Source organism: Pipistrellus kuhlii, unplaced genomic scaffold (genome assembly GCF_014108245.1).
Source record: "Pipistrellus kuhlii isolate mPipKuh1 unplaced genomic scaffold, mPipKuh1.p scaffold_m20_p_44, whole genome shotgun sequence".
Taxonomy (NCBI): domain Eukaryota; kingdom Metazoa; phylum Chordata; class Mammalia; order Chiroptera; family Vespertilionidae; genus Pipistrellus; species Pipistrellus kuhlii.
In genome coordinates, this window is record NW_023425545.1 from 153,725 (window position 1) to 180,332 (window position 26,608).

The 26,608-nt window shown below is 65.0% G+C and overlaps 2 protein-coding genes across 6 annotated transcripts; both read right to left on the minus strand.

Annotated features, from left to right (window-relative positions):
- Nucleotides 1-687: 687 nt before the first annotated feature.
- On the minus strand, nt 688-18,032 carry GRIN2C (glutamate ionotropic receptor NMDA type subunit 2C). Of its 4 annotated transcripts, none has more exons than XM_045572215.1 (13): nt 18,014-18,032; nt 11,900-12,313; nt 9,141-9,739; nt 8,750-8,864; nt 7,743-7,954; nt 7,481-7,646; nt 6,897-7,050; nt 5,963-6,088; nt 5,531-5,760; nt 4,799-4,959; nt 4,227-4,414; nt 2,680-2,912; nt 688-2,062 (listed from the first exon to the last, which is right to left on the minus strand). In XM_045572215.1, exons 2-13 carry the CDS (start codon nt 12,296-12,298, stop codon nt 992-994), a joined length of 3,654 nt encoding a protein of 1,217 aa, XP_045428171.1. In that variant the 5' UTR covers nt 12,299-12,313; nt 18,014-18,032; the 3' UTR covers nt 688-991. The 4 variants fall into 4 exon arrangements, with proteins under 4 accessions (XP_045428171.1, XP_036268311.1, XP_045428172.1 ...); XM_036412418.2 differs by lacking the exon at nt 18,014-18,032 and adding an exon at nt 17,612-17,627; XM_045572216.1 differs by lacking the exon at nt 18,014-18,032 and adding an exon at nt 15,860-15,875.
- Nucleotides 18,033-18,568: 536 nt separating this feature from the next.
- Nucleotides 18,569-25,577, minus strand: FDXR (ferredoxin reductase). 2 transcript variants are annotated; one of them, XM_045572222.1, is made up of 12 exons: nt 25,417-25,577; nt 24,592-24,689; nt 22,418-22,507; nt 22,116-22,238; nt 21,821-21,934; nt 21,450-21,551; nt 20,810-20,917; nt 20,491-20,575; nt 20,160-20,359; nt 19,906-20,077; nt 19,146-19,316; nt 18,569-19,026 (listed from the first exon to the last, which is right to left on the minus strand). In XM_045572222.1, the coding sequence occupies exons 1-12, from the start codon at nt 25,493-25,495 to the stop codon at nt 18,896-18,898; spliced, it is 1,473 nt and encodes a 490-aa protein (XP_045428178.1). In that variant the 5' UTR covers nt 25,496-25,577; the 3' UTR covers nt 18,569-18,895. The 2 variants fall into 2 exon arrangements, with proteins under 2 accessions (XP_045428178.1, XP_036268317.1); XM_036412424.2 differs by having other exon boundaries at nt 22,412-22,507.
- Nucleotides 25,578-26,608: the final 1,031 nt, after the last annotated feature.

Here is a 26,608-nt window from a genome sequence, read left to right on the forward strand (position 1 = left end):
ACACACACACACACACACACACAAACACACACACACACACACAGACCGCCCTCTGCTGTCTCCACCACGACCCTCTCAGGCTCCCAGACTGGCTCCTGGCAGGAAGGACACGCACTGCCCTGGCAGCAGCCTCTCTTAAAGGAAACTGCGGGAGAAGCTCCGCCCATTGCTAGCGGAGGCCCCGCCCCCGTGCCGAGTGCATGGGTCACACCTGGCCCCGGGGTGGGCAGGCCTGGCTCTGAATACACGTGGCTCTGCCCCTGGAGCCTCCCTCAGCCTCTCCTCCCAGATACTCGCCCAGAAGGAGCTCCCACCTGCTCTAGGGCAGCGGTTGGCAAACTCATTAGTCAACAGAGCCAAATAGCAACAGTATGACGATTGAAATGTCTTTTGAGAGCCAAATTTTTAAAACTTGAACTTCTAACGCCACTTCAAAATAGACTCGCCCAGGCCGTGGTATTTTGAGTAACAGACACTCAAGGGGCCAAAGAGCTGCATGTGGGTCGGGAGCCGCAGTTTGCCAGCCATGGCTCTAGGCAGACACCCCTCCTGGGATACTCCCATGATGCTCCTAGTGTCCCAAGGATGCAGAATGAGGCAGCCAGGACCAGTGGGTTGTAAAAGGTTTGTTTAATGTCCCAGCCAGTGCAGCAGAGGACAGAACAACCCTGCCCATCCCCGAGTCCCAGCCTCCCCGCCCCCCCACAGCCAGGACCAGGGCTGGCTGGCAGCAGGAAGGGCGGCCCCTGCTGCTCCCTGACATGGCTCCTGGGGGAGGTTTGGGCTGGATGAGGGACAGTGAGAACCGAGCCCACACTAGGACCCGAGGCTGCTGAGGTCACTCAACTGACCACAGAGGACACTGCCGCTGGGCGCCATGGCCAGGGTTTCGTGGCAAAAGTCAGAAAAGCCCACGCCTGTCCGCCCCTAAAGCTGGCAGTGCCACGTGGAGGACCCAGCCGACCCGGAGGGAGCCAGAGCAGGCGACACCTCACACTTCCGACTCCAAGCTGCTGATCCGCCTCCAGGTGCAAGGTCCCAGGAAGCCCTGCGTCCCACAGGCCGCCCCGCTGACCTCCCCCGGCCCCCCGCTGTCCCTGTAGCCTGTGCTCAGCCTCAGGGTCCTGCTCCTGTGCCCCGGAGGCCCGCAGGCCGCGGCGAGCCAGGGGCAGTGCCTGGCACAGGGCGGGAGGTGGGGGCAGACAGCCCTCCAGCAGAGCGGCAGGTGGGCATGGGCGTGGAGGCAGGCGTGCTGTCTGCGGGGCCAGGCGGGCAGCCCTGCCCACGCGCGGTCCCCGCAAGCCTCCCGGTAGGACGGCAGCCACATGGACTGCGCCCGCGCCCAGCGCCCGCAGGCGGGGCGGGCGCACCCGGCGGGCAGCGCGCTGGGCCGGGCCGCGGCCTCGCCAACCGGGCTGGGCAGGGAGGCGTGGCGCGCGCGGGGGCCCCGGGCCCAGGCGGCGTGCAGCAGGGCCTCCCTCCGGGCCAGCTGCTCCGGCCCGAGCAGGGCCCGGTCCTCCGGCTCCTCCGGGGAATCCGGGAAGAGCGGGAGGAAGGGGCGCCCCGACCGATCCACTCGAGGGAAGGAGCTGTAGCGGCAGCGCTCGGGCGACAGGGGGCGCTCCGGGAGCGCTCGCCGCTCGGAGGCGGAGAGATGCCGCCCGCAGCGCCGGGTGCGCACCGGCCACCGCACCTCCCAGGCGGGCCGGCTGGACACGCGGCAGCCGTCGAGCAGCGGCGGCGGCCTGGGCGTCGGGGGGCGGCCCAGCAGCTGCGGGGTCCTGCGCGCCCCTCCGGAGCCCGGGGCGGGGGCCCGGCGCGGGGTGGGCGGCCGGGGGCGCGGGCAGGCGGGCGGCGGGGGCGCGCGGCGGCCGCCCCACTTCTCGATGGTGCGCGTGGCGCGGTCCAGGGAGCTGCCCACGCCGGCCGCGGCGACCAGGTGGCGCGCCGCCTGCAGCATCTGCAGCACGCTGGCCTGCGCCGAGCCGGCCGACGCGGCGGGGCTGGGCGGCCGCGCGGGGCTGGCCAGGCTCTGCACGCCGCCGAAGCAGCTGTAGATGCCCTGGGGGGGGGAGACCCGCTGTGAGCCCCTCCTCTGCCCAGGCACCGCTAAGTCCTGGGAAGCAGCTAACGCTTGTTAAGCGCCCCCCAGGGCCAGTCCCCGTGCTGCCGGGAGATTACCCAGGACGCTCTGCGGCGCCAAGCAGTGAACCCCTTTTAAAGCCACGCGGGTTGCCAAAACGGTTTGGCTCAGCGAATAGAGCTTCGGCCCGTAGACCGAAGGGTCCCGGTTCGATTCCGGTTAAGGGCATGCACCTTGGTTGTGGGCACATCCCCAGTGGGGGTTGTGCAGGAGGCAGCTGATGGATGTTTCTCTCTCATGGATGTTTCTAACTCCCTATCCCTCTCTCTTACTCTCTGTAAGTAAAATAAAAGTCAATAAAATATATTTAAAAAAAAAAAAAAAGCCACGCGGGGAGGGGGCAGCAGAGGATTCGGGCCGCAGGGTGCTGCCTGCCTGCAGGCACAGCTCTGCTCCCCTGGGGCTGGGATGCCACAGGCCAGGCCACCTCGGGGACCCTCAGTCTTTACATCTGTGGAATGGGGCCATGGCTCCCTCTGACTTCTCTGGGCCGGTGCCCCTAATGCTGGTGCGGCCAGGGGCGGGGCGGTACCCACCCTGCTGAAGGCCAGCAGGAAGTCCAGGCGGGACGTGCTGGGCACCGAGTGGCGCAGCTTCCAGTAGACCAGGTGCTCCCAGGCGAAGACCAGCAGGGCCAGCCCCATGGCCACAAGCAGCATGTAGAAGACGCCCGCCATGTTGTCGATGTCTAGCTTGCTGCTCATCACCTCGTTCTTCTCGTTCTGGCAGATCCCCGACAGCCACACCGTCTCCAGCTTCTGGGTCTCCCCTGGGCGGGGGCACACCTAGCTCAGGAGGGACCCCCCCCCCCCCAATGCTCACCCACGCCTTGAGCAGGAAGGGCCTGGAGCCAGGGTGCCAGCCCTTGTGGGACCACAGGGATAGGGCCCGGCAGGCACAGGGTTAGGGGTCGGGGTGTCAACAGCAGGAAGAAAGGACGGGGGGGGGGGGTGGCGGGGCTGAGTGGGCAGTGCCAGCCTTTGACATCTCCGCCCCCCTCAGGCCTAGTAAAAGCTTGCTGGCTGGGTCCATGTTATCATTCATTTATTCATCGGACACGTATTGGCCCCTACATGCCAGGCATGGAGCTGGGCACAGACCAAAGGCCTGGCCCCCCAGGAACCCACAAACACCTCCGTGGCCCCTTCTCTCGCTGCTCTCTGGTCCTGACGGAAATCAGACCATCCGTTATCTCATAGGGTTGGACTCTGAGCTCAAAGCTCTCGCTGGGTTTGGGGGAGCAGGTTCAGCAGGCCTCCTCACACATGTGAGCCCCTGTGCCAGGCCAGCTGGGCCTCCACTGGGACCAGGTGGGCCCGTGGCTCACCCAGGTCCTCTCGAGATGGAGAAAGGAAATTCAGCCACCCCCACCCCACTGTGGCCTGAGTCCTTCCTGTCTTCCCGCCCTCCAGGGACTCCCCAACCCTACTTCCCTCCCGGTGAAGCCATCGCTTCCCCAGGTCCCCATCCAGTCCCTCCAAATCCCCCCCATACACACACACACCCACTCACACACACACACACACACTCACTCACACACACATACACACTCACACACACTAACACACACACACACACACACTCACACACACACACACACACGCACGCACACACACATACACACACACTCACACACACACTCACACACACACACACACACTCACACACACACACTCTCACACACACTCACTCACACACACACACACTCACTCATACACACACTCACACACACACACACTCACACACACACACTCACTCATACACACACTCACACACACACACACACTCACTCATACACACACTCACACACACACTCACACACACACACTCACTCACACACACACTCACACACACACACCCTTACACACACACACTCACTCACACACACACACACTCACTCATACACATACACACACACACACTCACACTGCCCTAACCTCTCGCCCCAGAGCGCTCTCCCTGTCCGCAGGCCCTGGGGGCTCCAGAACGGTGGCGATGCTGACCAGCCATTGAGCAGCCATCCTGGCCAGCCTCGGCGGCCCACCCTGGACCCCCAGCCCCCGGCGGCGGCGGCAGCACCCACCATCCCCCAGGAACTGCAGGAGTGCCAGGTCGATGGCCCGCTTCCAGTGGGACTCCTTCTGCATGGCGATGCCGTAGCCGGTGGTGGCAAAGACCTTGCCGGAGCCGATGGTGACCAGCTTGCAGCCCTCGTCCTTGCCCGCCATGTAGTTGAGGACAGCGGCGTCGTAGATGAAGGCATCCAGCTTCCTAGGGAGGGCGGGCCAGCACCGGGGGAGGGATGGCCGGAGCCTCCCTGCTTCCCTGCGGTCCAGGCTGCAGAGAAGAGCCCGCCCACAGCTGGGGGTCCCCACCCACCCTCCTGCCAGGCCTTCTGGTCCCTAAGATCTAAGAAGGTCACAACCTCCCCCTCCGGGCACGGCCGCACCCTGGCCAGCACCACAGCTGCACATGGACCACCTGGGGCGTCCGTCTTTGTTTCCAGCTTCACTCTGCCCCAGACCCACCCCCTCCCGCCCCCAGGGGTCCTACAGGACAGCCCAGCCCCACTGTCCCCTGGGTCTCTCCGCAGGGACGGAGCCGGCCGGGGGAGCCATGGGGAGAGATAGAAGGAGTGCAAGGCTGAGGACCCACCCCATCTTGAGGCTGGAGAGTGCGTCCTCCACGGAGCGCTGGTTGAACTTGACCATGTGGCTGTGCATGTCCCGGTAGTTGCTGCGGATATTGCGCTCGGTGCTGCCGTTGGGCACCGTGCCGAAGCGGAAGGGTGGGTACTGGTCCTGAGGCCGCTGGAACTGCGGGCAGAGGGCTGCCGCCTTCCATGACCCGCCCCCGAACCTTCCCGGCACCACCTCCCACCCACCCCCAACCCCCGTCCCAGCCCCAATGTCTGCACTGGAGCAGAATGGTCTTAGAGTCTGCTCAGGCCACTCCTGTGGGGAAACTGAGGCCAGGATAAAGAGAGACTTTGTCAGCCTTAACTGGTTTGGCTCAGTGGATAGAGCGTCGGCCTGTGGACTCAAGGGTCCCAGGTTCGATTCCGGTCAAGGGCATGTAGCTTGATTGCGGGCACACCCCCAGTAGGAGGTGTGCAGGAGGCAGCTGATGGATGTTTCTCTCATCGATGATTCTAACTCTCTATCCCTCTCCCTTCCTCTCTGTAAAAAATCAATAAAATACATTCAAAGAAAAAACAGAGAGAGAGACTTTGTTAGGGGGCCTGAGCCATCTCTCCCCTGCCCCCCACCCCCCACATCACCAGGCTCCCTGCTCTGGCCTCCAGGTCACCTTCTACCACCCAAGGCCTGCCCCTGCCCCTGCCCCTGCCCCGGGCCTCCCCCGCCCCCGCTGGCCGCGGCCCAGAACCTTCTTGTCACTGAGGCCGGACACCGTGTCGATGTACTGCTCCTGGATCATGAAGGCGGCCAGGTTGGCGGTGTAGCTGGCCAGGAAGATGACGGCGAAGAAGGCCCAGACCAGCACCATGATCTTGCTGGTGGTGCCCCGCGGGTTCTCGATGGGCACCGAGTTGTTGAAGACCAGCGCCCACAGCAGCCACACGGACTTGCCGATGGTGAAGGAGGGCCCCCCGGGCTCTGGGGGTGGCAGGGTGGGCACTGGGACACCTCGCCCAACACAGGGGGGCCAGGTCTCAGCCCGCCCGGCTCCACAGCGCCTGCCCCCCCCTCTGTCTTGGGTGGGGACCCCCTCCCTGGCCATCCCCGCCCCAGGGCAAGGCAGCCCACCCCGCTGGGATGCTGGGCCCGCTCCCTGCGCCCAGGCCGCCTGCCAGCTCACTCTTGCCGCTGGTGAGGTTCCGGTTGTAGCTGACGGGGCTGAAGTACTCGAACGTGAAGACGGTGAGCGCCACCACGGTGAGGCACATGACGAACATCATCACCCACACCGACGGGCTGTAGGGCTCTGGGGGCCAGGAGGCGGCTCAGCGGCCGCCCCCACCGCCCAGGGCCCCGGGTGGACAGTGGGTCCCCATGGTCCAGGCAGGTTCCCTCAGCCCCAGGCCTGAGTGGGGTCCCGGGAGAGACCCCACCCCGAAAGTCTCCCATCCCAGCTGCCCTGGAGCAGGTCCCCTCACCCCCTCCCAGGACACCTCCCCTGGCTCCCCCCCCCCCACTTCCTTTCAGGAAAAGAAGGTCAATCCCCACACTCCTTCCCGCCCCGCTCATCCCCCTGCCTGCAACTGCCTTCACCTGTACCCCTCCTCCCCCGCCCCCAGCCTCAGCCCGGGAAGCCACATGGGCAAACCCAAGGAACTGCTCCGGCCTCCCCCCTCTGTCAGCCTCACTGCCTGCACTCCTGCTCCGCAGCGCCCCTCCCTGGCCCGGCTCGGAGGAGCTGGCTGTTCCCCCAGGGCCTCAGAGGTCTCGCTCCTCCTCCTGACACGGAAGCCAAGGCCGGAGGAGCTGGGAGACCAGCCTGAGGCCTCTGACAAATCCTGTCAGCCCCCTGACAGAAGCCATTGCTGCCAGGAGCATCTGCTCCTTTGGTGATGCCGGTCTATGAAGGGGCAGAGGTGCCCCGCTCAGAGAGGTTCAGCGACCTGCCCAGGGCCACACAGCAGGAAGGGGCAGAGCTGCTAACTCCGGAGGGGCCCCCCACACTCCTCCTCTCACTCCCCATCTCCACCACGCTCCGCACAGCCACCCTGGGCCCCTCTGCCCCGGCGCCATCCCTGCCCACCCCAGGGCCATCCCTGCCCGCCGGAGCGCACCCAGGAAGGCCGACGGGGACACGGTGCCGTTGCTGCGCGCCACCATCACGCTGATGCCCGTCTCCACGAAGGGCACCGAGAAGTCCACGATCTCGGAGCGCTCCTCGTTGATGGTGAGGGAGCCGATGGCCATGTCTGCCCGCTTGTAGTACACCTGGGCCCGGGGAGGCGGGGCTCCACACTGGAGCGCTCACCACGGCCTCCTCCCAGACACCCACTCTTCCTCCCCAGCACCCCGAACCCCCCCCCTCCCCGCCTCCAGCATCTCCAGCCGAGTCAGTCCCCTCCCTGGGGCCCTCAGAGCTCCGCCTTCAGGGCTCACCACCGCAGGGGGCTTCATCCGTGACAGCCCGGTCCCCCGTGACAGCCGGGAGGCCCTAGGGAGCTGGGCCGGGGTCCCACCCTGGAGGATCCCCACACGGGAGGAAACCCCTAGGAGCAGCTGGGGGCCTGAGCGGGGGCGGGACCTGGGCAGCCGGGGCGGAGCCTGGGCGGCTGGGGGCGGGGCTTGGCAGCCAGGGGCGGGGCCTGGGCAGCAGGGCTGGTGGGCGGCTCAGGAGGAGGAGGGCGTGGGGCAGGCCTACCTCGCCGATCATGCCGTTCCACACGCCGCGCACCCTCTTGCCGTGCTTGCCGTTGGTCACCAGGTACAGGTCGTAGGAGAACTTGACCACCTTGGCCAGCTTCTTGAGGATGTCGATGCAGAAGCCCTTACAGCAGAGCTTGGTGTAGGGGGCTGTGTCCCCGCTGCTGCCACAGAGCGCCGGGAGTCAGAGCCAGCGGCGCCCCCCGCCTGGCTCTGCACACCGCCGCCCGCCATCACACCTCCCGCTCCTTCCCGCGGACCTGAAGGTGTGGTTGCTCTGCCGCCGGCAGGGCACGGTGTTGGGCACGCAGCCGCCTGTGCCCGGGTCCGGGCTCTCCACGATGACGAAGGGCCGCTCCTCCAGCGTGGCCACGGTCAGGTGCCGGCTGTCCACCACGGGCTGCAGGGCCGCGCTGTAGCGAGGCCACACCGGGTACTTCATGTGGAGGACGCCGTGGTCCCAGCGCCCCACCTGCAGGGGCGACCGGCCTCAGCCAGGGACCTGCAGCCCTGGACTCCCACCCTCCGGGGGGCCGCCGGGGCCTCGAACCCCCGCCCCTCACCTGGAGAGGCTCGGAGCAGGGCAGAGCAGGGCCGCGGCGGGGCATTGCTCAGCAGTAGGGTCAGGGCAAGGGGCTGGGCATGGGCCAGAGGGAGGGCTCCCTCCAGCCTCCACTGCCCAGAGCCCGCACCTGAGTCTGACACTCATTTGCCACACTCACTTCCCTGACCTTTGTATGAAGTCCTTAACCCATCACCCCCACTTCTTCCTCATCATTTAAAGATGCCAAACCCTCCTGCTCCTGTGTCCATTCCAGGTTAGTTTCTCTTCCTGGTGGGCTCCTACTCACCCCTCCACAGCCCAGCCCAAATGTCCCACCTGCTGTGCCACCTTCCCCAGTTTCCTCCTTGGAAGGCAGAACTAACTCCTGCCTTTCTTCTCCACTCCCATAGTGCTTTGCACGCACCCCTACTTAAGCCCCATCTCCCCAAATCCTGTTTACATGTCAGCGGGGCCAGCTCAGCTCTCGGTTACCCCTCCCACAGCGGCAGGGCTATGTGATAAGGTGGCAGGTGGGGGGGGGGGGAGCCCGGAGCCGAGGGGCCTCACCCAACCTGGGGACCCGGAAGGCTTCAGCTGAGACCCGGGGGCGAGGGGCTGGGTGAGGGGCAGAAGGGACTCTGCTCAGCTGTGGGCACCAGATGGGGGGCGGGAGGGAGACAACATGAGAGGAAACGGAGTGCCCGGGGCTCACCCCCTTCTCACCATCTCCCAGAGGCGGTGCCGGTTGAGGGCGATCACCACCATGGTGGGCTGGACCAGGTACCCCCCGGGGCTGAAGGCGAAGCCCCGGCCCTCCCAGGTGACGTTCAGCAGGTGCCTGCAGTGGGAGAGAAGCGGGCATGCCCTTAGCCCTGCCCGCAGCCCGCTCAGGTTCTGTCACCCACCCCACCCACACGCCCGCACCCCCCACACCCCAGCCCAGCCCATCTGCCTCGCCGCCTGACAACAGGGAGCATTTACTGTGTCTTCCTCTGTTTCCCTGGACTGACCGCCACCACTCTCATTGCACCCTGGGAACTTGGTCCCAGGCACGCAGCCTCACCGCCCCCCAGGTCCCCTGAAGCCGCACCCCACGCCCCGGGCAGGTGCCCACCTGTGGAAGGCCTCCCGGGCGGGGCTCACGGGCCCGGGGTGGCCGCGGCAGTCCCCGGCCGGGGCGGGCAGGGCGCCGTGCTGGCGCCGGTAGCCGTGGGCGCCCAGGGCCAGGATGGCCACGCCGTCGCGGACCTTCTGGCGCAGGCTGAGGCGCCAACTCTCGGGGACCACGCTGATGAGGCCCACGGGGAAGGCGGCCGGGGGCGCGTCCGTGCTGCCCAGGGCCAGGCTGGGCACCAGCCACACGTGCCCGGGCCCCACCAGGCCGGCGCGCGCCGCCTGCTCGAACAGCACCTCGGCCTCCTGGCGCGAGCAGTAGGCCAGCAGCACCGGCGCGTCGATCTGGCGCAGCAGCCGCTGGGTGAGCGCGCGCGGCCCGCCGGGGCCCAGCTCCAGGGTGAGCACGTCCAGCAGCCGCCAGCCCGGGTGGCTGGCCTCGGCCACGGCGCGCACGGCCTCCAGGAAGAGCGCGTGGCCCGGGTGCAGGCTGGTGATGACGGCGAAGGCGCTCCAGGCGTACTCCTCCAGCACCTTGAACAGCACCTGCAGCTGCTGCTCCAGCGACACGCCCAGCTGCAGGAAGGCGGAGCCCGGCTCCTGCGGGAGGGCGGGGCCTGAGGCGTGCTGGGCGGGGCCTGAGGCGGGTGGGCGTGGCGATCCAGGCCCCGCCCCACGCCCATGCCCCAGCCTCGGGTCCCCTCGGCCAGCCTTTGCGCTGAGTCCAGGGAGGCCCTGCCCCGCAAAACCCCCCTCCCGCCCCAGATGTGGTCCCTAACCACTGCCCCATCCGGTCACCTGGAGAGAGAGTTAAACGCTCTCGCCAGCGCCACCTGGGAGTTTGTGGGAAATGCACATCCTGGGGCGTCTCGAACCCCTGCTGGGTCAGAATCTCTGGGGGTGGCGCTCGGGGAATCTGCATTTCAACCAGCTCTTCAGGTGACTATCGAGCCCCTTGACCAGCTGAATCGGAGTCTGGGAGTTGGGGCGCTGGCTGGAGTGTCTTTCTAAAGACCTGAGGGTGGCCGAAACCGGTTTGACTCAGTGGATAGAGCGTCCGCCTGTGGACTGAAAGGTCCCAGGTTTGATTCCAGTCAAGGGCATGTACACTGGTTGCGGGCACATCCCCGGTGGGGGATGCGCAGGAGGCAGCTGGTCGATGTTTCTAGCTCTCTATACCTCTCCCTTCCTCTCTGTAAAAGATCAATAAAATATATTTTAAAATATATATATATATTTAAAAATAAAATAAAATAAAGTACTGAGGGTAGAGAACCACCGGGCCCAAAGGTCCCTGGGAAAGGACCCGCCTCCACGGAGGCCTGGGGTGAAGACGTTCCTCCTCCGCCTCCTCCGCCGCCACCGGTGTGCAGGGCCCCGCAGCTCCAGCCCGCCAGTGCACACCGGGCTCTGACGCCAATGCCAGCCGCTCCCTGAGGGCTGCCTGCGGCCACCGCGGCCCCTCCAAGACTCCCCCGTACTGTCCCAATCTTTAAGAAGAAAATGTGGGGGAATTCTACAGAACAGGTAACCCAGTTCTTTCAACAAACAAATGTCAAGAAAAAAGCGAGAGACTCGGAAGTCACATGGACAATTCCACATGCGAACCTAGCTTGGCTCCTGATGCAAACAAATAAACAAACAAACAAAACTTGGCTTCCATGGCATTTCTGAGACGGAGGGGGGTGGGGGTGCTGAACAATGGCTGGCTATGTGATGGTGTTAGGAATCTTTATTATTAGATGTGGTTTCTTTTAAAGCCCTGTCCAGCGGAGATGCACACGGGAATATTTACGGGTGGAATACCAGGGCGTGTGGGCTTTGCTTCAATGACAGCAGAGGGCACCCTGGGGCCTGGGTGGAGGTAAGGGTGGTCAGGGTTGATCAGAGGTGGATGGGGCACACACGGCCAATATACTCTGCTCCCTGTGTGTGTGCTCAAGACGCTTCATAATAAAGATAATCACAGAGGCAAGCAACTCAGGTGAGTCTCCCCTGAACACATTCCTCGGCTCCTCACTTAGGGCAAAACCCCAATGTCCTCCCACAGGGTCAGACTCCACCTCCCTCTCCAGGCCTCTCTCTGTCCTTCACCTCGGGTTCTCCCCCGCCCCACCCCCCCACCTCTGCCTGGGACACTTCCCGCCACCCGCCCCACCCACACAGCAGGCCATCCCCTCATCCCCTCATCCTCCAGGTCTCAGCGGCCATACCCTTTCTGAACAGCCCTTCTCCGAACCCCCTGCCAGATGGGCCCGCGGACTCCCCTGTGTGTCCTGTGTTTTCCCACCAGGACACTGTGCTGCTGTGACCGCAGATGAAGCGCCTAGAACGTTCTCCGAACAGGACGTGAGCTCTGTGAGGCACGCCTCCCCCATGCCTCACACAGTGGCGGCCTCCGGAGGCTCCCTCCTGCAGGGGCATCTCCTGGGCCCCCTGTCCAGCCTGGCCCTCCACCCCTGAGGCTACAGCCTGGCCCAGGCAGGGCAGAGCAGCAGAGGGAAGAGAGGCCGGGCTGCCAGCACAGCCAGACGTGGGCTTGCCACCTGCCCACCGCCCATCCGGGCAACAGCACGTGAAAGCAGCCCAGCACGGTTATCTTTTAGAACATTCATTCCCCACCTTCTCCTCCCAACCCCACGTCACACCCTTGCTCTGTACCTCCCTATTCCAACCTCCTGAGGCCTGAGTCTGCCCTGCTCCCTCGCCCCAGCCTGGCTCCAGCCCCAGGGATGAGGGGCCACGAGTGTGAACGGGCACCTTGGGGGTGAGGACCACAGCGGAGCCCCCGCTGATGCTGAGGATGGGCACGTGCGTCTGGGAGGAGATGAAGTCGAGGATCTGGGCCACGGCCTCGGTGTCCACGTTGTCCTCAAAGACGATGCCATGGACGCGCGCCGCGCCCAGGAGCGCACAGATCTGGGTGAGGAGGCTGCTGGGGTTGGTGTTGTTGACGCCCACGGTGAGTGGCTGGATCTCCAAGGGCAGGTCCAGGAAGCTCTGCGGGGTGAGGCGGGGCCGGGCCTGGGCCTGGGGCGGCCCCGAGCTGCCAAATACCACGGCCACCGTCACAGCCTGCTCGCCTTGCCCCGGGCCCGGCCCTGCCCAGGCACCGAGGAGTGAGGTGAGCAGCAGGGCTGTCCCCAGGGCCCCACCCATATCCACGGGCGTGTCCTGCAGAGAGACCGGGAGGGGCACAGGGAGAGAGAGAGGTGGGGGGCGGGGCACGGAACAAAAAGATGAACAGACAGACATGAGGTGATGGCAGAATCAAAGGGATAGGGGAGAGGATAGAGGAGAAGAGGGAAAACCCCTCCACAAAGAGGGGCAGAGAGAGGCGAACAGACACAGACAGACACAGAGAAAGAGGCAGAGATTAGCTGAGCCTCCCCAGGGCAACGCCGAAGGGCAGGGGCTGGGAAGCCATGATGCGTGCCCGTTACTCCCATTCAGCTGTCAAACAGCACACTTGGCCAGAAAGCCAGGCCTTTGGAAACTTGTCCGGGAAGGTTTGGTGTCCCAGTGCATGGATTTGAGTCGAGCAGACCCCAGTTCAAGTCCCAGTTCTGCCGCTTACTAGCTGGGCGATCTTGGGGAAGCTGCTCAGCCTCTCTGAGCCACATTCCATTGCCCGCACTGATCCCAGGATCTACTTCCCAGCCGCGTGAGGGCCACCCGCTGTGACCAGCATCCGAATCCTGTGGGTGACAGCCCTCGGCCGTGAGGAAAGGCAGCTCTGGGGACCCTCTGCCCCCTCCTACCCTCCCCTTCACCGCCCCCCACCACCACCACATTCTCCATTACAAACCGAATCTCACACCCCCAGGGGCCTTGCTCTGCGTGGGCCTGCCTGGCACAGAGCCCTTCCTCCTGGGCACTGGCACCCCTGCCCTTCCCCCGTGGCCTCCATCAGCGGCAGCCCTGCCACGCGGAGTGCGGCCCCACCGGCCTGCGCAGGGCGGGGTCGGAGTCTGACACACGAGCTGCTTCCCAGGCCACCACGTCTACGGGGACCTTTGACGCCCGGCCCCGGAGCCGGCCGTGGACACCTGCCACACGAATGCCACTGCTTTGGGCTGCGACCAAGAGCCAAGCCAGGGAGCGGTGCCCGCTGACGCCCTCCCCCTCCCAGCTGGCCGCTGGCCAGAGCTCTGCCCCCTCTCCGTCTCCATCACGTCCCCAGCGGGACTTCTGAGCAGGGGGCCGCCGAAGGGCGACCGGGCCGGCCTGCTTGGATCTCCGAGAGGAGGACTGGGGCCGGGAGGGAATATTGTTCCCATTTCAGTGCCCTTGAGATCCTCCCCGCCCCTCCTGTACGGTTTCCTAGCGCATTGTCAGCCTGGAGAGGCAGTGAGTCCGGGAAGGGCACCTAAGGGTGCCATGCCACACCACACCCAGCCACCACCCACCAGGGATGGATTGCAGGTTACACCCTGTCATGCCCACCTGTGCCCACACTGCCCGCCCCCGCAGGCTGCCCACCTCTGAGAAGCCCTAAGCACCCCCCAGCCTCAGCCTGCCAGCTCCGAGCTCAGAGACGGGCTGACCAGTGCAGCAGCCGCCGCCCCTGGGGCTTGGGCACTAGGAACGCGGCTCGTCCGGGGGTGCCACCGGCAGGAAACACACATGGAGATCAAAGACGTGGTCAGAACAAAGGAAGTAAAATACCTCACTGATCACTTTAGGTCCCATTACATTAATGCCCTCTCAGATGCATCGAGTTAAATAAAATATACTATTAAAATTACATTCACACCCTAGCCAGTTTGGCTCAGTAGATAGAGCGTCAAAATTAAATTCACACCCTAGCCGGTTTGGCTCAGTAGATAGAGCGTCGACCTGCGGACTGAAGGGTCCCAGGTTCAATTCGAGTCAAGGGCATGTACCTTGGTTGCGGGCACATCCCCAGTTGGGGGTGTGCAGGAAGCAGCTGGCCGATGTTTCTCTCTCATCGATGTTTCTAAATCTCTATCCCTCTCCCTTCCTCTGTAAAAAAGCAATTAAAAATAATAAATAAATTTAATTAAATTCGCCTGTTTCTTCTTACTTTGTCTGAGGCGACTAGGAGAAAAATTTTAATTACACATGCAGCCCTCCGTTCTCTCCTGTGGACAGCACGCCCCGGCTCTCGGCTCCTGGCACGGCCCAGGGCCGCTTTCGGGGGGGGGGACGTCCTCCGGGATTGGAGGGAGGAGCGGAGGAGCAGGGGAGGTTGAGGCAGGGGGGGCCTCTCCCCGGGAGTGATCACAGAGACCCTGGAGGGAGGCGCCGGGGGCAGCCAGTCTCTGAGCTTCAAACAGCAACGGGAAGGTTCCAGGATTTGTCACCCCGTGGCACCCAGCCCCTGCAAGACAGGAGGGCGGACCCCAGCCCTGGCCAATCCCACCTGCCACTCGCCTTCCCGGGCCTCTCACCTCTCCACCCCCCCACCCCCCTCCGCCCACCCTGCCGGCCGCCGGCCTCAACCCCCTCCTCCAACAGCACCACAGAGGAAGGCAGACAGCTGGGCCCGCTCTCCACACACCCTGACCCCCTGCCCTCCCCTCCACGGAGCCCACTCTCCTGCCAGCCCCCAGGCCTCGTCTCCGGCCTCGCTCTGCTGCCCCGCAGGCTGTTCTCCAGGGCAGGATTCCAGACCTGCCGGAGCCCAACCTCCGTCCCTCTCCCGCTCCGTCCCCGTCCCTCTCCCGCACCGGCCTCCGTCGGTCCAGGCTCCGGTCCGGTGAGAAGACCTGGGGCCTGGCGGGGCTCCAGCCAGGTGCACTGCCCCTCCCCCCCACACACACCTCTGGGGGTGGGGAGCAGCAGGCTCTGCCTCTGAGGTGGCGCCTGTCGTTTGCCCCTGGCAGGTACTGCCCCTCAGTCTTGCCCCACCCCACAGAGGACTGTCGTAGAGAGCTCTGCCCACCCGCTTGCGGCCATTCCTTCCACACACGCACAACACGCAGAAGTTAATGTTTGGTGAACAGGCCCCTACATGGCCCCGGGAGGACACTTCCCCCACCCGCTCTCCTAGCTCCCCCAGTCTCTGGCAAGCTCAGAACACGGACCTGTGCACGCGCGCACCCACACACACACTCACTCATACACACTCACACACACATTCACACACTCATACACACACACACACACACATTCACACACATACACACACACTCATACACACATACTCACACACACATTCACACACTCATACACACACACACTCACACACACATTCACACACTCACATTCACACACACACATTCACACACTCATACACACACACACTCACACACACATTCACACACATACACATACACTCATACACACATACTCACACACACATTCACACACTCATACACACACACACACACTCACACACACATTCACACACTCACATACACACACACACACTCACACACACACCCTCACACACCCTCACACACACTCACATTCACACACACTCACACTCACACCGGCTCTGAGGGCCCCCTCCGCCGGGTCAGGAGCCACCAGCTGCGCTGCTTCCCTCCCTGCGAGCGGCCTCGGCTCTGCCGTCGGGTTTCCCTCCTCCCTTTGGCGGAGCCAAACCCGCACCCAGGGGCCCAAGGGCAGGGGAGAAGGCGGCCCCCGGTCCTGCACCCGCCGCCCCGGTTCCCGCACGGAGGTCTCCCTCCTCCAGCTGCTCCCGCGCCCCCTCCCCGTCCCCACCCCCGCCCATCGGCCCGGATCTCTCACCCGGGCTGTGAAGTTCGGGTATTTTTAGCGGCGATAAAATTCACAGGGACGTGGCGTCAGGAGGAGGGGAGGGGGCTGGAGCGGCGGGAGCTACCGCCACGCGCGGCTCAAGGACACTCGCGATGCGGCGGCGGCGGCGGCGGCGGGGTGACTCCGGCTCGGGGACCGCGCCACGCCTCCTGGCGGCCAGACAGGCACCCGCACCCGCGCCCCCCGCCTCCCGCCACCCACGGGGGCGTCCGGTTCCCGGGCCCCGCTCCCTCTCCCCCAGCGGAGTGGCGGCCCGCAGCCGCTGGCGGGTGGGGTGGGGTGGGGTTCGGGCTCCCTGCAGGCGGGCTCTGCGGGGCACAGCTAGGCCAGCCCGGGGCCGGGAGGAAACCCTGGAGCCCGGTTTCCGGCCAGACGGGCCCCTCCAAGTTCCTATGCCAGCTCCTAGCAGGGAGTTCCCAAACAGGTGCGTAGCTGACGGGCACGGCCAGAAACCAGACGGGCTCCGGACAGGGCAGCCCAACCTGACACGGGTTCCTTCCCTCGGTTCCCCCTGGCCCAGCCTGGAGGACCCAGCCACGGGGAGCCACCATCCGGGGTATGGGGGCGGGGGGGGGAGCCGGAAGCCCCATCGCGCTGGCGGGGGGGAACCAGGTGGGCGTGCGGTGAGCACAGGGCCCGGCGGATTCCCGCCTCGCTCGCCCCGCAGGGCCTCCGGAGGGGCCGGGGACGCACCTCGGGGATCTGTCTGCTGGAAGCCTTGGCCTTGGCACGTCCCTGGCCCAGCCCACCGAGCCTAGCCCGGACCCGCCTTCCCAGAGGCTCCGGCTTCCCTTCCCCGTCGGGGATCGGGGTCGTGGCCTCGGGGTCAGAGCCACCTGCTGGCGCGGTGGCCAAGGCCGGCGCCGCGGGCTCCCAGCGCCCCGGGCTCCGGGCTCCCAGCGCCACCGGCTCCCGGCTCCCCCAGGGCCTCTCCGGCCACCCTTTCCTTCCGTGCCCAGAGCCTGGGTCCGGGGGGCGCAGGGGCAGCATTGGGGAAGATCCCTCCACCCCTAAGCCCGCGCTGCTTCGCCGGGGTCCGAGGAGGGAGCTCAGGGCCGCCTCGGAGGGAAGAGGCGCGGGGCGGGGTGGGGGAGGCGGGGCGCTCGGGGCGGTGCAGGGGGGGGGGTGCAGGCAGGCGGCTCTGTAAGCGCTCCGTGGACCCCCGGGAGCCGGAGGCGGGCGCCTGGAGTCACACACACACACACACACACACACACACACACACACACACACACCGTCTCCCCTGCCTCCCACCCGCTCCAGCCACCCCGCTCGGACCCAGCGCGGTCCCCGCCATCCCTGCGGTCCCTGCTCCCGGCTCCGCTCCGGCCCCAGCGCCTTCCCGTAGCAACAGTTGGGGGCTCCGCAGCCCCGACTCCCGCGGCCCCGCACCAGCCCATCCACCCCCACCCCCCGGCGGCCGCAGCGCCCGGGAAGGGGCCGGAGTGCGGGCTGGGCGACCCCGGAGAGGAGCGCCGTCCTCCCCTCCAGCCCGCCGCGCGCCTGTCGCCTCGGCCCCTCCTCGCCTCCTCTCCTCCCGCCCGAGCGCAAAGCCCAGCCCGGTCCCGGGTCCCGCTCCCCGGGGTCCCGCTCCCCGGCCGCCCCTCCTCCGGCTCCGGCCTCGGCCCAGTCCCCGCGGTCCCGCGTCCGCCTCCGCCGCCCTGGCCCCGGGACCAGCCCGAGTTGGCGAAGTTGCGCCCTGGCTCTCCCGCCGCCACTCACCGGGGACGGCCCTGCGCCGCGCTCAGCGCCGCGGCTGCCTCCGCGGAGCCCGTCCGGCGCCTCGGCTCCGGCCGGAGCGCAGAGCCGGGGAGCGCGGCCGGTGCCGGTGCCGGTGCCGGCGGCCCGGCGGGCTGGGCTGGGCTCCTGGGCCCGCCCCCGCCCCCGCCCCCGCCCGCGCCCCTCCGGCCGCCCGGTCCGCGGCCGGCTCCCGGGGCTCCCAGGCGGCGGTGGCCGAGCCAGCGCTCCCCGGGCCCGCGCCTCCGCCCCGCCCGCCCCGCCGCCCGGCCCCGCTCCCCCGCCCCCTCTGGCTGCCCGCGGGACGGGTCTCCAGACTGAGGCTGGAAACCACGGCGGCCTCGGAGCAAACACCAGCCCGGAGCCTGGTTCGAGCCCGCGGCTCACCAGCTGTGCGACCTTGGGCCGGTTCATTTCGAGGATCCCCCAGTCTGCAAAGCGAGGCAGCACCTTGGGGGCTGGCATTTAGACGGGGGACACGCTTTGTAAACTGCAAATTGCAACGCGCTACCGGGATTTGGGTGCAGCCGGCTGTGCACTGGCTGGAAGCTGACACGCAGGGAAGGCGCTGGGAGCAGAGCAGGGGACCCGCCCGCACAGGACGGGTGGTCAAGCCGCTGCCCAGTCCCCTCGCTCCCGTTTTTCTAGTTTCAGTTGTAGCGGGAGCTGACCGGTGAGACCAGCAGGGCAGGCAGGCCCGGGCGCCAGGGGGCCTGGAGTGTGGGCAGAAGGCAGGCAGGCCATAGCAGCAGGGCCCGGGAGGGAAAGGGAGGGTTCAGGCCAGGCCTGGCTACCAAACCTACCGCCAGCCGCACCCCCACCCCCCCCCCCCCCCCCGCCCCCAGAGCAGGGAGCTGGCTCTGCAGCGCCACCTGGGGGCCGGAGGGGAGCTGCGGCTGGAAGGTGACCCCAGGCCCCAGAAGAAATCAGGCACATCAGCCATTGGCTGTCCGTGGCAGCTGTTTTATTTTCAGCATTTTCCGGGCCTGGTGACCCACACGGTCCAGCAGGAGAGGTGGGAGGGGGAGCGAGGTCAGCCTGCACCTGCACCCCGCCCTAACGGAGGCCATCTCCTCGCCGAGAGTTAAACCCGCGCTGGCCAGGGTGACCTTCTGGCAGGAGGGCGTGCTCATTGGTCCCTGGAAGAGGCCGCCAAGGCGCTGGGCCAGGGCGGGCCGGGGGCGCAGCTGTGTGCAGAGTCCTGCTCAGACCGACCTGGCCCCTCTCCTCTGCGCAGCACCCCCCTCCCCGCCGGGATGGGGTCCGGGCTCAGCGCCCCAGCAGCCGGAGCATCTCCTGAGGATCCAGCAGCTTCTCCCTGGGCTTCCCAGTGCGCTGGCCCCGGGACACCTCCGTGGCATCCAGCTTCTCCCAGTCCGAGAAGGAGATGGGCCGGACGCCTGAGGCAGAGGGGAGTGAGTCACTGCCCCCCCCTTCCTCCATCCCAGCCCAGGGCACCCCTCCCAACGGGAAGGCCCAGGTCGCCCGCCCCGCTCCTGGGGCTCACAGGGGCCCAGACCTCGGCTGCTGAGCAGGGCCTCGATGGCCGCGTGGCCGGGCCTGGGGCCGGCGGGCAGCAGCCCGGCCTCCAGGTCCTGCAGCAGCGCCTGGCTGGTGAGGAAGCTGTCGGTCATGGTGGTGGCGATGACGCCCGTGGGCCCCCGCTTCACCCAGCCGCTGCAGTAGAGGCCTGGGGAGGGGGGGAGGGGGGTAACAGAGGAGTAAAGCAAGGGCCGGTGGCCGGACACCTGTGTGCACATACGTCCAACACCCCACGTCCTCCCAGCAGCCCCGGCAGGTGGGCCCACTGTGGCCACAGCCCCGTCTCCCAGATTCTGCGGAACCTGTTTTCCATACCCTCCCCCCTTACCCCTGTGTCCCTGGGGGCGGGAACGGGGTCGTAAACTTCTACCCAAGGACCAGACTGGTGTGTGGCTAGCTAACCCGCCTGGAAGCCCCTGGACAGGGGCTGCTTTTTAATCTCCAAACCCAGCTGAGTGCAGGCCTCACCCCGCCAGGCCTCCCTCAGGAAATGGAACCACTGGAGAGCACCCATAGGGGGGCATCCAGCTAGACTGGGAGCTTCCCCGGGGCAGGATGGGGAGGGGCTGCTCAGACCCCGGGCTCGGCTCAGGCCCTTTCCCAGGGCGTGTCCCTGGATGGACGGATGGACGGATGGACGGGCGGATGGACGGATGGATGAATGTGAACGGCCCAGGAGACAGCAGCCTCCCCGTTCCCGCCATAGCGTGCTGCCTGGCCTTCTTGCACCCTCTCACCTGGCACATCCACAACCCGGCCCTCCGTATTGGGGATGACCCCAAGTTTGGGGTCAAAGGGCACACTGGGGTCAATGGGGCGGCTCTTATACCCAACGCTGCTCAGCACCAGCCCACAAGGGAGGTCCTCCGTGTCGCCAGTGGGCACTGCCCAGGCGGTCTCCCCGACACCCTGTTGGGGAGAGTGTGGGCAGCACCCGGCCGAGGGGAGGAGGCTGGGGAACAGGGGTGTCTCTGGGTCACAGGAAACTCACCTCCAGCCTGGTGACCGCCAGGCGGATGCCTGCCACCCGCTGCCCGTCCGGGGAGGGCAGCACCTGCTGGGGGCTTCGGAGAAAACGGAGGCCCCAGGCGCGGGAGGCCTCTGCCCGGCGGGCAGCCTCCTCCCGCTCCGGCTTCTCGGTGGCTGTTCGCAGCAGCAGCTCCGTCAGCCGCTTCCGCGGGCGGGGCATCTCTGTCGGCGACACAGAGCGCCTCAGGGCTGTTCTCGGGGTACAGCCCTCTCCCCACATGCCCTCCCCAAGCCCTTGCTGACCTAGACCATCCCCTCCCTGGTGAGCCGGGGGGCCAGGCCAGGGCCCTCACCCTTCAATCTGTCCTGGAGGCCCAAGAAATCCGCAGGATCCAACATGGGCCGGGTTCCCGGTAACTGAACCATCTCTCGAAGCTCCTTGGGGGTGGGGGTGGGGGTGGGAAGGGGTGAGGAGGTCAGGCCCAGGGCACATCCACTCCTGAGCACACCCCAGAGCCCAGAGCCCGGGCCAGGAAGGGGACACCCTTCCCCCGTCCCCGCCTGGCTCCCCTCTTCCACCCTGGGCAGCAGCATTCCAAGGGGCTCTGCCCTGCTCCCCTCCCAAGGGAAGACCGTCTTAGGGCCCAGACCCCCCTCTCTCTGGCCCAGCACCTTAATGGTGAAAGCCACTTGCAAGGGTCCACGCCGGCCCACTATCCACACCGTCTTCACCCGGCTCTGCCTCAGGATCCCCAGGGAAGCCTCCGTGATGTCCGTTTTCTGGCACGAAAGGAGGGCCTTAAATCCACCCAACACTAAGCCTCTCCACTTCCCCATGTCCCTACCCAGAGCCTGAGAGGGGACAGCTGGAAAGTGTACCTCTGCCCCCACCTGGTGGCCATGTGGAGCACTGCACTGTCGCCAATTCTGCAAATGGCTCAAACTATTGAGAGTAGCAAACCGGGTGCATGCTTTCCCTCAACAAGTTTACCATGTGCAGGGCACCATGCAAGGGGCAGGGGGAGGGAGGTGCTAATGGTGCACAAAAGAGACATGGTGCCCGCCCTCACAGAGCTCCTGCTCCGATGGAGGAAGAGATACTTGTGAGCTACTCACGGATGAAAAAATGTGACACGAAAGAGGTCACATGCTGTGACACAGTAGACAAGTCTATTAGGGAGCATAAGGCTTCCTGAGGGGACAACTGAGCAAGAACTAAAAGATGAACCAGCAGGAGGTGAGCTGAGAGGGTTCCTAGCGGGGGGAGTGGTATGTGCAAAGGTCCTGAGGCACACCAGACACTTCCACTCACCTCCAGCTGCTCAGGTGGGGTCAGCAGGATCCGGGCCACATCCAGGGCCACATTCCCGTGCCCCAGAATCATGGCTGTGTCGCAGCTCAGGTCTGGAGCCAGCTGGAGGGGAGAGGTCTGGGTGGGTGTCCCTAGCCTTGGCTCTGGTTGGGCTCCCCCACCCTGGAGAAATCCACTCCATCGGAGCCTCCACTCGGCCCTCCACCCCACCTGGCCCCACCCCTCTCTTCCACGGGTGACCTCCCACCTCACCAGCCTCATGTCTCTCCTCTCATCTCCCAGGAGCCTTCCAGTCCTTCTTCCCCCAGCTCCGGCCTCTAAGAGCTGCCCCCGCCCCGGCTGAGAGGCAGCAGCAGTGCTCCCCAACTCACCTCCCGGTTCTCAGGGAGCCCGTTGTACCAGCCCACAAAGGCCCGCGCCGAGAACACGCCCGGCAGCTCCTCGCCGGGGATCCCCAGCGCCCGGTGGTCCTCCGCTCCATAGCTCTGAGGACAGACCAGGGCCCTCAGCGCCAGCCACAGGGCCAGACAGCCCGCCAGCCTCCTGTGCTTACTCCCCAGTCCCCTACCCACCCCGCCACCCCGCCCCGGGCCTCGCCCTCTGCCTTCCAGCCCTCAGCCTCCGCCTCCTGCCCTGCCCCGGCCCCTCCTCGCCACGGGCACTCACCAGCACCACGGCGTGGTAGGCCTCGCGCAGCTCCGGCACGGTCACGTCCCTGCCCACCACCACGTTGCCGTGGAAGGCGCAGCGGTCAGAGCGGGCCGTCTGGGTGAAGGTGTGGGTGACGTTCTGCCGGGCCCCGATGGCAGGGGTCAGAGGGAGCCATGCTTGTGCCACCCTCGCCCCACAGTGTCCCTGGGATGGGATCTCGGTGGCATCTACAGGGTCCGGGGTCATTCCATTCCCTCCCTCCTCGCCTTGACCGAGGTCTCCACCCCTGCCCTCCGCGCCCGGAGACCCACCTTCACCTCGGGGTGGTCGGGCGCCACGCCAAAGCGCACCAGACCGAAGGGCACCAGCTGCTTCTCGTAGATGTCCACGCGGGCCTGGGCGTGGTGCTGGGGGGGGGGGGCGGCAGGTGGTGGGCCGGGGAGGCGGAGCCCCTGGACCCCCTTCCCAGGCAGAGCAGTGGGCAGAGGACACAGGAGGCCCCTCACTCCCCAGCTGCCCAGAGAGCCACACAGAGGAACGGCCTGCCAGCCCGGGGGGCAGAGACCTCGGCCACAGGAGGCGAGGTGGTTAGCGTCCCCTCCACGGCAGGGGCCAGGGAGCTGCCCCGGCTCCCAGGTCAGATGTTCCACGCGCCCCGCCTTAGAGCCTTAGAAACTGATTAATGTTTCTAACTCTCTATCCCTCTCCCTTCCTCTCTATATAAAAAAAATCAATAAAATATGTTTTAAAAAAAAAGACCCAGGGCTTGACCGCGGTGAGTGTGCAGCCCGCCCAAGCTGGGATTACTATTACTGTTGTTGTTGGCAGTCACGGCCTCGCCCATGAATCTTCCCTGGCTGCCCACTGCCACAGGTCAAAGTTCAAACTGCGGAGCCTGGCAGACACCTGAGACGGCCGACGGTATCTCCCGTTCCTCCTAGCTGGGTCCTTCCCTCCCGGTCACAGGCCCTCCCAGGCCGCCCAGACAGCTAAGTCCGCCAGATGCGTCAGCCTGCAAGGCCGACCTCCACTCCCAGGGAGCCCCTCCTCCCTAACCTTCAAGTTCCCTCCTATCCCTCCAGCTGTCTTTCTCAATCCCCTCTTCCTCTGCCCCCCTTCTTCTTTTTTAAAATATATTTTATTGATTTCAGAAAGGAAGGGAGAGGGAGAGATAGAAACATCCATGATGAGAGAGAATCCATTGATCGGCTGCCTCCTGCACACCCCCTACTGGGGATGGAGCCACAACCCAGGCATATACATGCCCGTGGCCAGAATCAAAGCTGGGACTCTTCAGTCCACAGGCCACTGCTCTTTCCATCGAGCCACACCAGCGAGGGCACGCCCCTTTTTCTTTTTTCTTTTTATCACTCTGTCCCCTTCCAACAGAAACTTTCTGAGTTCCTCCAATCCGGGACCCCCAGTCTCCTGCAGGCATACATCCCCTGGGGAAGGTCCACAGACCTGGGGCTCCTCCGCTCTGTCCAGTGGGTTCCCCACCCTCTCCTCCTCCTCCCCACTGCCCCTCAGCAGCCCCGACTCCTCCCAGCCACCAGCCCGCCTCCCCACCCCACTGTCTGCCCTGCAGGCAGAGAGACCCCCAATAAAAAACAGGGTGCTGGCAGTCCCTCCCCTAAAGCCCTTCAGTGAAGGAACCACCATGGCAGCGGGCACCAGATTGCCCAGGGAGGAGGGTGGTGATGTTTAAAACCATTGACTCCTGGGCTCCAGACAGTTTGATTAGACCTGAGCGAGGCCCAGGAATGTGCATTTTAACACGGGACTGTGTGGAGGGAGAGGGGTGGGCAGCACCAAGATAAGCAGTCTGCGTCCAAGCCTGGCTGGCGGCTTCCGAGGCCCAGGATCTGGGCCCACCTCCCTCAGGCCTCACCATGGCTCCCCCTCCCTCCCTCCCTCCCACCACGGTCCAAGGTCTGGCAAAGTCTCAAGGGTAATGAGGAACCTTGGGGCCCTGCCCACCAAGGCCATACTGTGAGCCTTGAGACCTTAGGCTTTGGGGGAGGGGAGGGGGGTGCAGAGCAGGCTGAGAGAACAGCATGGGGAGACTGGGGCCAAGGGTGAAGAGGGCACAGGAAGTGGATAAAGTTCCAGAAGACCTCGAGAAGAGGGGGCAGCGCCTCGAGATGCAGGACACTGGGGGCAGAGTGGAGACAGAAGAGAGGGAAGATGAGGGGCAGGATCAGGTCCTCCCGCAGCTCTGCACCAGCTCCCTGGAGGGCTGGGCCCAGCAGGCATGGCCCACCACCTGCCACTGACCACTGACCACCATCACGAGGCACAAGCACTTCTCTCATGGCTGAGGACTAGAGGCGGAGCCCCGGATGTAGGTGACAAAGTTTGTAGAAAGTGTCCTGTCTAGATGAGTGGGGGGGGGGGGGGGACTCTTCCCCATCAGGGATCCCAGAGGGGAGGGCTTGCCCCTGAGATTGGAGCAGCAGTGGATGGGTGAGGGGGCCGGGGTGTGGCTTACCTTCAGCAGGTGCTGGGCAGTGTAGAAGCCAGCCGGGCCACTGCCCACCACACAGATCTGGGGGGGCTGCTCCTGCGCGGAGAGCAGCCGGCGGGAGCCTGGGACGGGGAGGGGAGGTCAGGCCAGCACGCCCTCCCACTCCCAAACCAACTGCAATGCTAAACACAAGGGGGGCGTCCCTCCTTTCCGCCAGAGCTCTGCTGTCTGTGGGGTTCCTTAGTTCATCTGGGCCTCAAAGGCCGTGTCTGCATTCAGAACCCCACACTTCACGCATGAACTTACTATGTCGCAGAGGATGACCTACTCAACAACCCCTCCACCCACCCTGAAGTTGCGCTGCACAGAACTCCATGTTTCTTACCCACCCACCCAGCTAGAATATTACATCCTTCCAACGGACCCCGTATCACCAATCTCTCCCGGTGGATCTTCCCACAGGGCTCCAATGATCTCTCTCCCCCTTCCCTCCACAGAACCCGCACTCCCCAACAGACCGCCTCACTCCTATCCAACCCTGTTCCGCCTCAGACTTCTCTCCTGCCCCACAGACCTCCCTATCACCCCCCTTCACCCCTTCTCCCACCTGTGGAGTCATGGTCTCTCCCTTTCACCTATGTGGACCCTCATCTCACCCTAGGCACCTCAGCCCACAGGCTCTCATGTGCCCCATACTCCACCCCATCTTGTCCCTGCGAGCGGACGCCTCCAGTCTCCTCTCTCGTCCCTCTCCTGCTCTGCCCCAGTCGGGCTCCAACCCCTCCACTTGGCGCTCGCAGGCCTTCCTCCCCGCGTCCCCATCAAGTCCCAGGGGTGCCCAGCTCCTACTCGGAGTGCTCCCGGCGGGAGGCGGCCGGGTCCGAGGCCATGCCGACCAGTGCCACCAGCGCCAGCAGCGGGGAGCCATGGCTGGGGCTTGCACTCAGCCTGCGGAACTGATGCCGATGACCGCCCCGCTCCGAGCCTGGCGCGGGCTCCGCCCTGGCCCCGCCCTGGCCCCGCCCACAGGTGCCGCCCCGCCCCAAACCCCGCCCCCCACGCTCTGGGAGAGCACAGCGTCGCTGCTCCACCGCCATGCCGGAAAGAATCCCGCCCCCAGAGGAGAAGCCCGCCCTTGGATCCACCCCCATCTCCTGAAGGCCCGCCCCCAAGACTTCCGGTCCCTGCGTGACTTAATAAATTGCTTCTCAATGTTCACACTCTCTCCCGTTATCTGAAGTCCGGAGTTAAAAAGGAACAAATCCCCATCGCTGTTTCAATCCCTATTGAAGAAGGGAACCAATTAGAGAGGAGTTTACTTAGCCTCTCGTCGCTGGCTGATGACGCAAGCGCCTTTCCCTTTTGATACGTGCTTCCTGCCTGGCCGGTTTCCTGCTAGCCAATCACCAGTGAGCTCAAGCAAACCCGGAAGCCCCTTTAAAAGGGGCTCCGCCTGGCCCTTGGAGGCCCTTTTCACTTATCAGGGGGCTATCAGGTGTGACCCCGCCTAGATGCCCACATAAGAACCGTCTAAACCTGTAGAGAATTTTTATAAAAATGTGTTTGAGCCAAAACGGATGATAATTGTCAGGAAGCAAGATCTCAGATGCTCCTGAGAGTAAGTTTTGCAGGGTTTTTTTAAAAAAATGTATTTTATTGATTTTTTACAGAGAGGAAAGGAGAGAGATAGTTAGAAACATCGATGAGAGAGAGTCATCGATCAGCTGCCTCTTGCACACCCCCTACTGGGGATATGCCCGCAACCAAGGTACTGGGGACCCTTCAATCCCCAAGCCGACGCTCTATCCATTGAGCCAAACCGGTTTCGGCTGCAGTTTCTTTTATGCATTTGAAATTAATAAGATTCTATGAAGGTGAGAGAAGGCAAGGTAGGGTTTGGACTACAGGATAGTTAACTAGATTATGTGCTCTCTAAAGGGTGCTTACAGCTTCGAGAGGTATTACTTATGGTATTTCAGAAACGTGTTAACCTATATGCACAAAAACAATGGACAGGGCTGGCTTCAAAACCTTTTACTGA